At 42.7% G+C, this 15,788-nt stretch overlaps 1 protein-coding gene across 2 annotated transcripts in view; it reads right to left on the reverse strand.

Annotated features, from left to right (window-relative positions):
- The window catches only part of COLQ (collagen like tail subunit of asymmetric acetylcholinesterase), a 94,635-nt gene that overhangs the window by 38,504 nt on the left and 40,343 nt on the right, over positions 1-15,788 (reverse strand). For both annotated transcript variants that reach the window (XM_066584612.1, XM_066584611.1), the window contains exons 3-7: positions 15,042-15,143; positions 12,655-12,699; positions 7,234-7,260; positions 3,577-3,648; positions 1,734-1,796 (exon numbers count right to left, since the gene is read on the reverse strand). In XM_066584612.1, the coding sequence (XP_066440709.1) occupies positions 1,734-1,796; positions 3,577-3,648; positions 7,234-7,260; positions 12,655-12,699; positions 15,042-15,143 (309 nt within the window). The remainder of the gene's footprint in view (positions 1-1,733; positions 1,797-3,576; positions 3,649-7,233; positions 7,261-12,654; positions 12,700-15,041; positions 15,144-15,788) is intronic.

Here is a 15,788-nt window from a genome sequence, read left to right on the forward strand (position 1 = left end):
CGCTCGTGCCAAAAGATTGGGGGGGGAGGCGGGGGAGAGCAGGGAGGAACGGGGAGGAGATTTCTCTCTCTCCCTTCCCCCCGCTCCCCCATGCTCACTCCCGCAACTCACCACTCACCCCCACCAGAATCTTTTGGCATGAGCAGGGATGAACTCGAAAATAGCAATACTCGCTCGAGTAATTTGCCTTAGCGAGTACGCTCGCTCATCTCTATTTACAAGTTTTTGGTTTTTAATGCTTAATTTACACATTTTAAGTTTTTAATCTGGCTTTATTTTCTGATTGCAGATTTTTTTTATTATATTGTCTGTATATCACTATGGGACTTCTATCTTGCCTTTGCTGTAGTTGATAGCATTTAGAATTATTTTACAGGAGAACTCATGCACAAGAGCGGGTCCATTGACTTCTAAGCATGTTCTGTGAGCTCTGCAGAGGTCATTCTAAAGGAAACATATAGTGTATTCTATATATAGGTGTCACATTTTCATTGTATTCCTGCCTGTGATGATAATAAGATGACTACTGAAAAGTTTTCTCTACAGCATAGGTATTGTCAAACTACTATAAGGTTTACTGGCCACACTGATCATGACTTAGGAAATTAAAAAAAAAAAAAATCTTCACAAATTATTTAAAAAAATGTTTAATATAAAAACTTGATTTACATATTAGTTTATTTCCTGATGATGACACATTCCCTTTAAGTATGGTGCAATATTATTGTTAATATTATTATTCCCACATACAGTATATTTGGAACTGGGAGGGGGTGTGAACCTAAAAAGTTGTTAATGGAAGATATTTTTCTTTCCGAGAGTTATCCTCTTCCTGATCTGAGCTGGTTTCTTATTAAATAGAATAGGGCTTTTCAGAAAATTCCATGGGATGACATATTCTTAGGATACACCAGCAATGTGTCACTGGTAGCAGTCCTAGCTTTAGGCACCCCACGATCAGCAAAACAAAGTGGCGGCCTCCAACTGTTCTCCCAGACACATCAATGTGTCAGTTCATACGCTGCAGTTGAAATAGCTTGAATTTCAGCTTCATATTATGCAGTTTATAATGAGAAAGCTATTCAGTATTACAAATACTACAAATAATTTGGTATAGCCTGGTTCCCCCCCATTCCTTCCCTCCTACAACTTCCTATCCTTATGACCGTCCCCCACCCCCTCTACCTCCACTGTTTCATACAACTTTGTTATAGTCTCAAGAATCCTTGTTTTCCTAACAAGCGCCGATATTTCAAATGTTGCAAACTAGAAAAATTTATGTGCACGAGCTTCAATTTTTGTATGTTTATGACATGTACCGTCATATGTTTGTGTTTAGCTGATCTCTACGTCAAAGAAACTGATGCATGGTACATGCAGTAACCGAACAACGACTTATGTAAGAATGAAGTTAGGATACATACAATAAATTCATAGTTTTGCCTTATCAGCTTCCCCATGCCTGATTATTATGCTATATCCTTCACCTTTCTTCACCTCCTTGCTGTTTTGTACTGTTCAGTAAAGTTGGTGTCATGTGATATTATTTCATATTACATCTTTAGAAACGCCTTACGCTATACAATACCTTCTGGGGTAGATTCCTGTCTGATTTTTAGGACTATTGTTTTATATCGTAAACAATCTGCTTGTTGCTTATTCCAGAAAGGAGTTGAGTAACATTCAAACATGTCAGTACCGAGGAGTTTTTAGACATGGCAGCTTTAACAAACCTTGGAGCCCATTGGTCCTCTTGATCCTTGTCCTCCCAATGATGCAGAGTCCCCTTTTTCACCCTGTAAACAAAATAAGTGTAAATTAACGAAGGACGGAGTGTGGACTAGTTGTTGCACTAATAATACATACGTTTACCTACTGAATGTTATGAAAAGGCTTTCATATGTCCATTTATACAGGCAGCTTAGAATCATAGGATGGTAGAGTTGGAAGGGACCTCCAGGGTCATCGGGTCCAACCCCCTGCTCAGTGCAGGATTCACTAAATCATCCCAGACAGATGTCTGTCCAGCCTTTGTTTGAACATTTCTATTGAAGGAGAACTCGCCACATCCTGTGGCAACCTGTTCCACTCATTGATCACCCTCACTGTCAGAAAGTTTTTTCTAATATCTAATCTGTGTCTCCTGTTTTTCAGTTTCATCCCATTTCTTCCAGTCTTTTCTTGTGCAAATGAGAATATGGCAAAGAAATTAGCTTGTCTGTCCTTTCTTTGCCATAATTGTGTTATATAAGAGCAAAACTGCTAAACACCATATTAACAAAAAATGAAGACTGGACACACATATTAGAAGCAAACCGACTGAACCTGCCAATTTCAACAGGTCTAGCCAATCATTTAACGTGTATGGTGGTCTTCCAAATCTCCTCATGGCAGATGTTGGGGGAGATAAGGTTCAGGCAGTTGGATTTCAACTATCCGATCCTTTTGTTCTCAAGATGATAAGATACTCTAGCGTCGTCTTTCTCCCTTTTGTACATTTAAAATACATGCATGCCCAGCTGAACATGCATGTGTGTCAAGGTGTTGATGAGCCAAGTGTTGGATGAATGCTCAGTTAAGATTTATGGGCACCCTAACATTGAGTATCAACCACAGTCTCCATTTTTGTACAAGCAGAAACACGTGGCAAAAACACTCATACACATTTCATATCTGAATAAAATTGCATAACTCTTGTATATACTAACCACCTGAAAATGCAAAGTTCTTGGCGCATATTTTGATCAAAGCATTTGGGCCCATCCACCACATCCAGGTGACAATACTTTCAGATAGGTCCTAAATTAGAGATGAGCGAGCACACTCGTCCGAGCTTAATGTCCGTTCGAGCATTGGGGTACTCTAGATGCTCGTTACTCGAGACGAACACCACGCGGTACTCGAGTCAATTGCATTTCCTTCCCCGCATGTTTAGCGCCATTTTCTAGCCAATAGACATGCGGGGGAGGCATTACCACTTTCTGCTGTGACGTGCCAGCCCCATCCCACTCCATAGCAGTGAGTGGCTGGGCCGATCAGGTGACCGCCGAGTACTTAAAGTGGTCCCGCCTGCGACTTGCCTCAGACGTATGCTGGCAGAGATTAGGGATAGTGCTGCTGCTGATATAGGGATAGTGTTAGAGTAGGATCCTGTCTTCAAGGACCCCAACGGTCCTTTTTAGGGCTACTCTTACTAGGACTCCTAATACTAACAGTTTGCATTTTATATGGTCAATATACAGAAGAGTTATGCAATTTTATTTAGATATTACATGTATATGAATGCTGTTGCCATGTGTTTCTGCTTGTATGGTAGTGATGCACATTTAATTGATTTGGTGGATGTGTTTTTTGTTACAGTCTCCATCTTTGTCTTACATAATTGAATTCACAATAAATAATCACAAAAAAATACTGTAAGGAGATAAAAAAAGATTTACAAGTACAAAAACATTGCGCAGTGAAAAATAATGATACGACCAAAAACAATTTATTTATCCACAGAAGTTTGTAACGTTAGTTAATTCTGTAGCACAAAAGTTTCACAATGTTTTTTCAGCAACACAAAACACAAACCTTTTGTCCCCTTGGTCCTGGTGGTCCTAAAGGGCCTGGCATACCTGGTACACCAGGAGGACCAGTCTTGCCCTAGAAGTTAAAAAGATAAACACATGAAACGTCTTGCATACAACCAAGTCCACCATAATTTAAAGGGGTTGTGGGGAGTAGAAAAATATGTCTGCTTTTCCTCAAAATGTTACTACACACAACCTGTGGACAGGTGTGGCACTGTTTTTGGAAGAAATCAGTCTTGTTTTTCTAGTCCTGTACAACCGTTTTAATGCTACATTAATTTAGGAGATTTAGGCCGCGGTTAGACGGGTGATTTTTTCACACATGTATAGGCACTAGAGATGAGCGAGCACCCAAATGCTCGGGTCCGCGTTATTCGAGTCGAGTTTTTCGTGAAATTCGAGAGCTCTACTCGAGTAACGAACCCCATTGACTACAATGGGGGACTCAAGCATTTTTGTATGTGGAACGCCGGGTGCCAAGCTTTTTTTTTTTTTTTCTTGGTTCGTCTCTCTCTCTCTCTCCCCTTCCCTCAAAACAGGCACATCACAACGGGGAGGAGCCAAAAGCTGGGGCGGGGTCGAACGTGATTTAATGCTCGTTCGAGTAACGAGCACCATCGAGTACGCTAATACTCAAACAAGCATCAAGCTCGCCAGGGTATGTTCGCTCAACTCTAATAGGCACATCAAAAAATCAGCTCTATTAGAACCAATGCTTTCCAATGAAAGCGGTCACATGTCCGTTTCTTAGAGGCGTTAAAAAATCGCACCTGCAAAAGATAGTACATATGAGTGCAAATGCACTTGGTCATGCAATTTTTCTACACGCGATGTGCGATTTTTTTTTTTAGCACTCCTATACATGTGCTAAAAAAACCCGCTCGTCTGACCAAGCTCCTGCAAAGATTAACAGACACTTAAAAGGGATTTAAAGTCACACCTAAAAAAAAACCCTTCAAGGAGAGCGTAAGAAATAGAGCAATTTATAACATAAGCATTTATTAACTGACCACCTGGAACACAATAGTTTTTTTTAAGTCTACATCAGTCTATATACTATAGGAAATATAGATATTTCTCACCTAGCCTCTAACTTAGATTTTTAACTTTCTAGAATTAAAAAACATAGTGTTGACTCCTTTCCTAAGGAGAATCAGAGAATGTAAAGTTGGACTACGGCTGCATGGCAACTTTTAGAAATAAAATGTAGCATTACTGTTGCAAAAAATCCGACCCAACCATAATCTTTGCAGTGTTTGGAAGGTTGTCTGCAACCTCATTTCTCAAAGGCAATTAGGTTTCACAGTTGTACTGCTAATGTTACTGCCTGGTGACCAAATGTTGTAAAGTAGTCCCAGCCTGAATGGACCATTTTATAATTGCAAAATAATAGGGTTGGAGATGAGTAACGCTTTTTCCTCCATGCTATGAACACTAGGCCGCCTGTCCACGGGCGTTTTTGCATTGCGTTCCCCACATTGATAATTTTGCCGTGGGGAACGCAGTGCATGCTTGCCATAGCGTCGCTATGGAAAGTGCAGCCCCCCTGTCCATGAGCGGAGAATCATAGCGATTCTCCGCTTGCAAGCGGCAAATCACGGCATGCTGTGAATTGCCGTGATTCTCCGCGGTGAGCCTATCTGTCAGATAGGCTCACCGCGGAGATCCATCAGCTGGTCCCTGCTTCCCGGCGGCGGCTCCCGCAGCGGATCTCCGCCCGTGGACAGGCAGTCTAAGGTTGTTGGTTAGGGATTTGTATTCAGAAAGCAGAAACAAAGCACACAGCTTATCTGCATGGATAAAGGCAGCAAATGTGTCAAGGTGAACAGAGAACACATTGCTACTTGTGTTCTATGCTCTCTTTTTTACTTGTATGCAGTTCAAATGGTTAACCATGCAGACTGCGAAATGATTTAATGATCATGATACACCATTATTATGAACGGTAGTATATAAATGTGTTTTAGTAAATGCAAAGAAGTGCAGGACATGTAATACTTTAATCATATACAATGACATGCGTGTTAATGCAGTCAGCTAATGGCCAGCAGAGATCACACAGTGTCGTCCTATTCTGTTAAAGTAGTTACAGTCTGGTTTATAAATAACACTTTCTTCTTTTGCTTCTAAATCTGTACACTTCCGACAGAGAGAGGATGTATATGATGTTGCAGACCATGTGCGGACCTAGGATATTTGTAGCTTACCAGTAGGGTATCTACTATCTGAGCATCCAAACTCCAGACTCGCACAGCCCGTACAAAGTATTTTTATGATGCACTCATCTGACTGCCAGCACATCCCAGACTACTAAGTGTACTTAGTAGAAATGGGGTTATTGATAGAAACTAAATCGCAGAGACAAATTGGGTCATTGATAGAAACAAATGAGAGATTATCATCTTCTTTAAAAACCAAGTATGATTCCCCTGTGACACATATATCAACTGCAATGACAAGGTCTGTTATTTAAAGAGCACCTATCGTGTCTTCTGAAATGTCTGTTTTAATAAATACTATATTCTATACAGAGGCGTAATTAAAGGCTCAGGGGCCCTGATGCAAAACGTGAGCTGCCCCCCCTCTACCTGTATCTGTACCCAAACCCATACCTAAACAATACTGCAAAGAGACATAACCTGAAGCTTCTGGGCCCCAATGCAAAACCTGTAACAGGGCCCCCAACTATAATGCTTTATTTATAGTACTGGGCTCCCTATATGGAGAAGAGGCCTCATGGGCCCCCTAAGGCTCCTGGGCCCGGGTGCAACCGCATCCCCTGCACCCTCTATAGTTACACCCTTGATTCTATATGAAACAATATATCTGGGCATCCTTTCTTAGAACTCTAAGCTGTGCTGTTCCTTTGTTAGTCCTCCAAAAAATGTATGAATAAATTGACAACTGGGTGTTAGCAAAGTCTGACATTGTCCAATCAGTGCCAGACCGTGTAGGGAAGCGATCTTTTGACATTGGGAATGGTAACACTCACTTGACAGTATAGTTATAAAGTTCCCAGATTAATAACAGAGGTACGGCACAATACAGAGTGATGGTCCAGGACTGTTAATTCATGAGAAATACAATTATTTACTAAAACAAACAAGTCAGGAACGGTGACAGATGGTCTTTAAAATACCATTTTTATCAGCGCCTGTCCATCTATTTATCCACTGCCCTGTCTAACTTTCCTGTCTATAACTTCAATACACAACAAATCTATAATATAAACCAAGGTCCTTCTACAGAGCAATGTATTAAAAAGGAAGGTGAAGGGTAGTCTAGATACAACGTAACAATAACATCACCTACACCTCCATTCTAAATTCGAAGGACAATGAGCTAGAGATAAGCGAGCCTACTCGGTAAGGCAGTTACTCGAGCTAACATGGCTCTTCTTGAGTAACTGCTTAGTGATCCAAGCAGGCTCGGGTGGGCTGTGGGGGTGAGCGGGCGGAAGAGAGAGATCTCTCTCACTCTTCCTGCCGCTCCCCCCGCCCCTTGCAGCCCACCCGAGCCTGCTCGGATCACTAAGCAGTTACTCGAGAAGAGCAATGCTCTCTCCAGTAACTGCCTTACCGAGTAGGCTCGCTCATCTCTACAATGAGCACATGATATACATAAAGTATATTAAACAGTACTAAAAGCTAAAATTTACCTTTCTTCCCGGCCTACCAATCTCACCCTGTAAAGCAGAAAAAGCCTAGGATTAGTGTTAACAGATAAACAATATTTTAAGCGTTCCCCCAGTGGAAAATAAAAACTTGGCTGTGTTCTTTGCGCACAGCACCTATGTGCAGCCTTTGATCGGGTGTTTGTTCTGTAGACTTCCCTTTCTTCCTAAATGTGTATTCTCATGGAACGATTAGCGTTCAAAAAAAGCACTGGATCATTTGAATTTGACCGATAATTATCATTCAGAGTAAACACAAGCAATGATCGAAAAATAATTAGTTTGCTGATCGTTCATTTCATGCAAGCATGAAAGTTATCGTTGGCTTGTTCGCTAATCATTCGGCCTTAATACCGGTCGTTCTCATACACTGGTACAGTGGGTTGACTGCAGAGGAATTCCAGTTGAGTCTTAAAATAAAAATTACATATTCGGAATAAGTGTAATTTCACCTATTCAGCTATTACAGCAGTTAGTGGGGGTAAAATATAGTGACTAGAGATGAGCGAGCATACTCGCTATGGGCAATTGCTCGAGCGAGCATTGCCCTTAGCGAGTACCTATCCGCATGAGAGAAAAGGTTCGGGTGCCGGCGCGGGGGAGCGGTGAGTTGCGGCAGTCAGCAGGAGGGAGCGGGGGGGGGGGGGGGGGGAGAGAGAAAGAGAGAGATCTCCCCTCCGTTCCTCCCCGCCCTCCCCCGCCACCGGCACCCGAACCTTTTCTCTCGAGCTCGAGCAATTGCCCTTAGCGAGTATACTCGCTCATCACTAATAGTGACGGATTCCTTTCCATTAAAGCAACTGTCTCAGGAAGAAAACTGTTGTCCATATTCACTATTAGGAAAAACTGGGGACACGGACATTGTGGGGGTCTACCCCACTCAGGACCCCCTTCTATGAGCGAGAACAGAGAGTCAATCTGGGAAAACAAGGAAATTCTGATGTATTAAAATCTTTCAATCCTTTATTGCTTCATCTATAAAATCAAGCAAACTAATAAATAATACAACAGCAGTGTAAAAGCAGACATACAGGCAGAATTTAACGTCTGGTCCAGAATTTCCTTGTTTTCTTCATTTCTACATATTATTCCTGGACACGTCTTGGGTGAGCAGGTTACCTGTTGGTGCTGTGCGATCTGTAAAACACATGGTTCCTGTTCTGACAACCTTGAGACGTCCATATATTGTAAGGGCTATTCATCTGAATGGTTGCACTGTAATACTACATTTCACCTGCAGAGGCTGCTGTGTGGGAAATGCCTGGTTCGCTGTGGCAAAATCAGCTATTTTCTGGAAGCGTCTCACATTTGATACAATAGGCAATCAGTATCTAAATAGACTATTTTTATTTTGTTGTTTTACTTAATTATATTCGATTCTTATGCATAACTGCATGCTGAATTCCTCAAGCTGAAATTTGAAATCTCCTTGTTTTTGATCAGAGTCTGCAAAGGATTTCATATGTGAATGATGTTTGTCAAAAAGTCCAACTTAGTTTATCGATAAATAGATACCCTAACATGGTGCCAATAAAAACTACAACCCAGGCTACATAAAACCAGCCATGATACAGCTTTATTGACAGGAAAACAAAAAAGTGATAGCTCTTGGAATGTCAATGAAAAGGAGTAAAAAAAATAAATCACTCAGTCCTGAAAGCCCAAAGTAAGCCGATCCTTAAAGAGACGATCCTTAATTCCCATTTCAGTACTTCCAGGCTGAGATGGGAAACTTGCAGCTGATTTCCAGACCACCTCAAGGAAACAGCCAAGCGCATCAACTTTTGGCTATTTCCTTACATCTCATTGAAGTGAAACAGCGGACCACACCACGCTATGCTGTTTCTGTAACATGGGAGTTATGCAAACAGTGTAGCATGTTGTGCTATGCTGTTTCTGTAACTCCCATTCACTTCAATTCGAGTTACAGAAACAGTGTAAGGCGGTGTACTTGACTGTTTCCGAGAGGTGGTCAGGAAACTAATTGTGGGTTTCTCATCTCTCCCAGAAAGTGCTGAGATGGGAATAATGCTTTAAGGGGTTCATAAGGAAATAATTAAAAATGGTGATTCATTTTCTATTGTCAAGTAAAATTCAATGAGGTGAGTGAAGTGTCTCTGAATTAGGCAGTAATCTGGTTTATAGTAACCTCAAGGCCAATCTTGATTTCCAACATGCAATTACAATTACTAATGTGGTCCTGCATGTAACAAGGGTAACATTTAGGTAAAGCTTATAATTTACCAACTTTGTAACTGAATAACAACTCTGGGGCTGTTTACACCCCCACTCACTATAAATAAAAAAAAGGCTATCTTGACACAGATTACCTATGGGTGCAATCATTTGTCGCAGATTTGCTGCAAATTCTGGTGAAGATCTGCAGCAGATTTCACCCTTTCAACTGAATTCAAATTTAAGACATGAAATTGGCTGCAGATCCACACCAAAATCTGCAACTAAATCTGCTGCAAATCAGCTGTGTGTGAACGCACCCTATGGGCAGCTTCAGACGACCGTATATTGGCCAGGTTTTTATGCGTGGCCGATATACGGCGTCCCTCTCTGCAGGGGGAGGAGGCTGGAAGAGATGAGAGCAGTGCACTGAGCTCCCGCCCCCTCTGCACTATTTCAATTGAAAGGGGTGGGACCGGGCAGAGCTAAGTTCAGTTACTTAGCTCCGCCCCATCCCACCCCTCCCATTGCAAATAGTGCCAATGGGAGGAGAGGGGGCGGAAGCTCAGTGCACTGCTCCTGGCTCTTCCAGCCTCCTCCCCTTGCAGAGAGGAACACTGTATATTAGGCCGGCGTGAAAACCCTAACACTTATTGTTCAGGATTAGAAATGAGCGAATCTACTTGTTTCGAGTATTTACTTGATCGAGCACCGCGATTTTCGAGTACTTCAGTACTCGGGTTAAAAGATCCGGGGGGCGGGGGGAGGCGTGACGGCGCGGGGGGTAGCAGCAAAGAACAGGGGGGAGCCCTCTCTCTCTCCCTCTCCCCCCCACTCCCCGCTGCAACCCCCCACTCACCCACGGCGCCCCCCAAATCTTTTCGCCCGAGTACAAAAGTACTCGAAAATCGCGGTGCTCGGGCGAAAAAGGGGCGTGGCCGAGTAGGCTCGCTCATCTCCATTCCGGATCTTAGAGATCCTGAACAATTTCTAACATCCACTTTCAAATACAACAGGTGAAGCTGAGCCATATTGAATATCAAAACAGAAAAAGTCTATTAATTAGGATATGACCAATTCACATAGAGTTAACTACTAGTGATAATGATTTAATCCTACTGTCAAGTCTTTGTGCCATCCCTAATGCCACAAGGGCACAACGGTATTTAGATCTGCCACCAACTTGGCAGCTAACATGAAGTCACTTCTATAGGGTGAAGCCACACGACTGTATATCGGCTCGGTTTTCACGCCGAGCCGATATACGTTGTCCTCGTGTGCAGGGGGGGAGGCTGGAAGAGCCAGGAGCAGGAACTGAGCTCCCGCCCCCCTCTCTGCCTCCTCTCCGCCCCTCTGCACTATTTGCAATGGGGAGAGGTGGGACGGGGGCGGGGCTAATTCTCGGAACTTAGCCCCGCAACCCGCCCCGCCTTTTCCCATTGCAAATAGTGCAGAGGGGCAGAAAGGAGGCAGAGAGGGGGGCGGGAGCTCAGTTCCTGCTCCTGGCTCTTCCATCCTCCCCCCCCACCTGCACACGAGGACAACGTATATCGGCTCGGTGTGAAAACCGAGCCGATACACGTTCGTGTGACTTCACCCTAAGGAACACTAACCTAACATACTGAAGTTGTTCTCCAGCCAATTACATTTGCTCTTCAAAATATTAAAGACGTAAAGCCTAATTACAGTTCAGAAGACATTAAAGAGGTTGTCGGGTTACTGGACAACATTTCTGCAATAGCTCCCGGTGCCCTTAAATAACAAACATGTTAATATTTACCTGTCTTCTGCCGTGGAGATCCAGCAATGTCACCCCTCCCAGTGATTATTATGGTAGATGACAACAGTGGAAGTCACTTGACCGCTGCAGCTAATCAGAGGCTGTAGCATCTCCGTTCTGAACTCCTGGCATCATGGTACCTAGAAGAGCGCTGATGCCAGGAGAAAGGGTGGTGATGTCATTTTAAAACAGTAGGAGCTATTGAAGAAATATTGTCCTGTAACCAGATTATTTAGACCTCTAAAATGGATGGCCTCTGCTTAAGATAAGCGATCAATCTTAAATTCGTGGGGATCTAACTCTTAGCAGTACTGATCATTTGTTTGGACCTGCAGCAACCGCTAAATTGGTTGTCCGCACAAATCCATACTTTTAGTGGAAGTTATGACTGGCATTACAGTTATTGAAGTATGTACATTCCACATACAGGCAAAACATAAATTTAGTGCATGAAGCACAATAATTTGGTGTACAGAAAGGGCAAGGGAGGGGAGAGAGAACTAACCCCGCCCAGCAATTACCAGGATTGGGCAACCAGAATTAACATGGTCAACATATATCCAGAGGATCATGAGTCTCATCTCAAAGTAGACTAGTCATCAGAAGCCCCTCTGGAGTTCTGATATTGACGAAGAGAGCAAGCGTGGAGGATAACAAGTGAAAGAGGAATTGCACCACTGACCCCATACTTTCTCAAACTTTTCAGGGCATTGACGTCCTTTATAGACCAAGTAGTTAAATGGCACCACTAAATTAACCAGTTTCCTCCACGTAGACAATGAGGGATTTTTCCGATCCATGCATCGTAAAGGGATAGTTTTCCTAGCTAAGAACATAGTTTCCCCCAGGAATATTCTTATGTGGTGTTGCCAGATCTCTTCATCAAGTACCCCAAACAGGGAAATCTCAGGACTCAAAGGTAAGGGGATTCTCAAGATCTCGGAGAGGAGGCTAGTGACCTCTCCCCAAAAATCCTGAATGGCAGGGCACTCCCAGATCATATACTGGCATTACAGTTTACTTCAGCTTTGTCCCATTAAAGTGAATGTGACTGCAATTTTAGCCACAGATGCTACTAAAGGTATTAAGCTGTGTTGGTAAACAATGGATGGGAAACAATGCCACGGCCCCACTAAACAGCTGATTAGCGAGACTGCTGAGAGTTAGACCACCACTGATCTAATGTCGATGGCATACCAGTATGGCCATATCCTTATGCCAATTTTAAAGCACTGGATAACCCCTTTAAATAAATGGAGACACTTTTACCAGGGTTTTCGGAATAAAGGAATTGCCTTCGTTATTTGGACACAAGCAAGTTAAACCAAGCTTAAAAACCTGTAGTCTGGCACTTGGATTAAAGAGGTCATACAGCATCAATTAATAAAACCGCTGAATTATTCACTGTAGCTGTATAAATAGCTGTCAAAAGCGGCGCATAAGCAACATACTTTTTCTCCTTTTGGTCCAGTTGTCCCTGGAAAACCTGGAGGCCCCTAATGATGGAAACAAGAAAGAAATATCATACACTATATATTGTCTGACATCATATGCATTAGATGCTATTAAGATTTTGAAGTATTTGCCCCTGGAAGTACCCAGGCAACATATAGAATAGATGATGGATTCTACTATTCTACAAATTAAATTCTATTGCATGTTTGTCTGTTTTAAAGTTCTATCACACATCATTACATCAGTGATTAAGAAGAATACAACCAGTCATGTCTACATACTCTGACTTGCAAAAGTATTCAACCTCCGCCACTAGAGATGAGCGAGTATACTCGCTAGGGCTAACTACTCGAGCGAGTAGTGCCTTAGTCGAGTATCTCCCCGCTCGTCTCTAAAGATTCGGGGCCGGCAGAGGCCGGCGGGGGAGAGCGGGGAGGAACGGAGGGTAGATCTCTCTCTCCCTCTCTCCCCCCCGCAACTCACCTGCCACCCGCGCCGGCCCCCGAATCTTTACAGACGAGCGGGAGGATACTTGGCTAAGGCACTACTCGCTCGAGTAGTTAGCCTTAGCGATATACTCGCTCATCTCTATCCGCCACCCTTTATATTTTTCCTGTTTTATTGCATTACAACCTGAAGTTAAAATGGATTTTTTTTTAGGGGAAGGGAGCTGCACCATTTGTTTTATACAACATGCTTTGAAAGTGCAAATATATCTTACTGTGACATAAACAATAATTAGGACAAGAACAGATAACTTTATGCCCACCCCTGAAAGTCAACACATTGTGGAGCCACCCTTTGCTGCAATTACAGATGCGAGTCTCTTGGGTTATAACTACCGTATTAGCTTAGCACATCTAGACACCGAGACATTTCCCATCCTTAAGACAAAACTGCTCCGACTTCTGTATGTCAGATTTGGTGCGCAGCCTTCTCTTCTCGGTGTACAATGGAGTGTATGGCTTATAGTGGTGTTATAGACAGATACTTCCATCTGTAGACACATGTGGTCTATTTAAAGATCTGACATGGAATCTGCCTTCTGCTTTGAAGTGTGCAGGTGAAAATCATTCTGCACTTTGCCTGTTTTGGCTGGTTGAGCGCAATTCATACGATGTGAGCAATTTGGAATGATCAAATCCATTGCATAAAATCTAAAGTAAATTCATTTGGATTCCAGATTGTAATGCAGCAAAACAGTCTGTCTGCCCTACCCCCATGCAAAACCAAGCTCATACCCACAAGCTCTTCTATATATATGTACATAAGCACAAGGTGGAAATAATGAAAGGAGCAGTCATGTGGGTACCTCACATGTCTGCCACACCTGTCACGTAATGCACAAGCTGAAGGCTGCCTGTCCGCGGGCGTTGCGGTATCCCCCGGTGGATCTCTGCTTGGGAGCCGCCGCCCAGGAGCAGGAGCCTGCAGACGGATCTCTGCGGTCAGCCTATCTGACAGATGGGCTGACCGCGGAGAGTCGAGGCAATTCGCAGCATGCTGCGATCTGCCGCCGTTGAGCGGGGAATCGCAATGATTCTCCGTTCGTGGTCAGGGGGGCTGCGCTTTCCATAGCAACGCTATGGAAAGCGTGCATTGCGTTCCCCGCAGCAGGATTATCGCCACGGGGAACGCAATTCAAACCCGCCCGTGGCGGGTGCCATTTATTGAAATCTGGTATGATTGTCCTCAGTAAGAGAAACCAAGTAATCTTGTAGATATGATACATTTTAATGGCTAACAAAAATGCATGATGTTACAGCAAGCTTTCAGGATAACGCCCCCTTCGTCATGCTAATGAATGATACTAGTTTGGATGGCACATAATTCTTACATACATTATGTGCCATCCAAACTAGTTTCATTCATTAGCCTGATAAAGGGGGTGATATCCTGAAAGCTTGCTCTAACATCATGTATTTTTGTTAGCCATTAAAAGGTATCATATCTACAAGATTACTTGGTTTCTCTTACTGAAAACAATCACACATTGCTCTACTGGCTAACATGGTACCAAACCTTTTTGGAAATCTGGTAAAACCCTTTAAGTGGAGAATATATTGGTTTTTTTTAAAGAAATTCAGTACCACAGACAGGTAAACTCAAGGCCACCATGAAATCAATTAAGGCATGACAAAAGAGCAGGGCGATTAACACACGTCTTTGATATAGGAAATATCCGAAAGTTAGTTAGTAAGTGACATTAATTGAAGTTTCTCTGGACTAATCGGGCACATACTGTATCATTATACATGTGGTACCCAAGTTATAATTTTCCAAAAGCTTTATCTATGTATGAAAATAAACTTTTCAATGCCTCCAATGTGTGTGCATGTATTTGCTTAAGAGAATTTGATTTTAAGTCCCCTCATCTACAAACCTGAGGTCCTGGGGGTCCTTCCGGCCCAGGTGGGCCTGGTACACATACAGGAATTGTGGGATTTAATTCCAGAGGTGAGTTTGTATAATCCATGTCATGTATCTTAAAAAAAAGACAAACATAATAAATCTTCAAAAATAAAATGATCATCAAGAATCTGTGAAATTTACTAAAGACCATGCATCCTTTTCCCAACTGTAAGCAATCAGTGTACTACATCTTCCTGGTGGCACCATCTGGCTACTTCTTGTTTTATAATGTTGGTGCTCCTTTGTGTGGTCATCGGAAAGTTCAGTTATCATTTCCCTCTGCGTGTCGTGGTCAAACAGAGAAATTTAATAAGAGTATTGAACAATATTTGTGGTGTTTTGTTGCTGACTCTCAGGAAAACTGGTCTGTGTATTTACCTTTGGCAGAGTTTGCTTTGAACAATAGATCCTTGGGATCTACCGGTACCTCCCCTTTCTTTTGTAAGTACGGATTTTATCCATGTTTTCGCTAATTTTCTAATGTTGTTTCAAAGTTGATAAAAGTAAATGAGTTACAAAAGAACTACCGACGAAAATTGTTCAGAGGGTCCTGATTTTCAGGTGGGGAATTTGGTCTTGTTGTCCACCAAGAACATAGACCTCAAATTACCATTGTTTAAATTGGGCCCACGTCTTATTTGTCCATATGAGATCAAAGAGATTACAATGCGGCATCCTTTAGATTGCAGATTCCCAATTCCTTTAACCCTTTCCAATC

The sequence above is a fragment of the Eleutherodactylus coqui genome, chromosome 12 (assembly GCF_035609145.1).
Source record: "Eleutherodactylus coqui strain aEleCoq1 chromosome 12, aEleCoq1.hap1, whole genome shotgun sequence".
Taxonomy (NCBI): domain Eukaryota; kingdom Metazoa; phylum Chordata; class Amphibia; order Anura; family Eleutherodactylidae; genus Eleutherodactylus; species Eleutherodactylus coqui.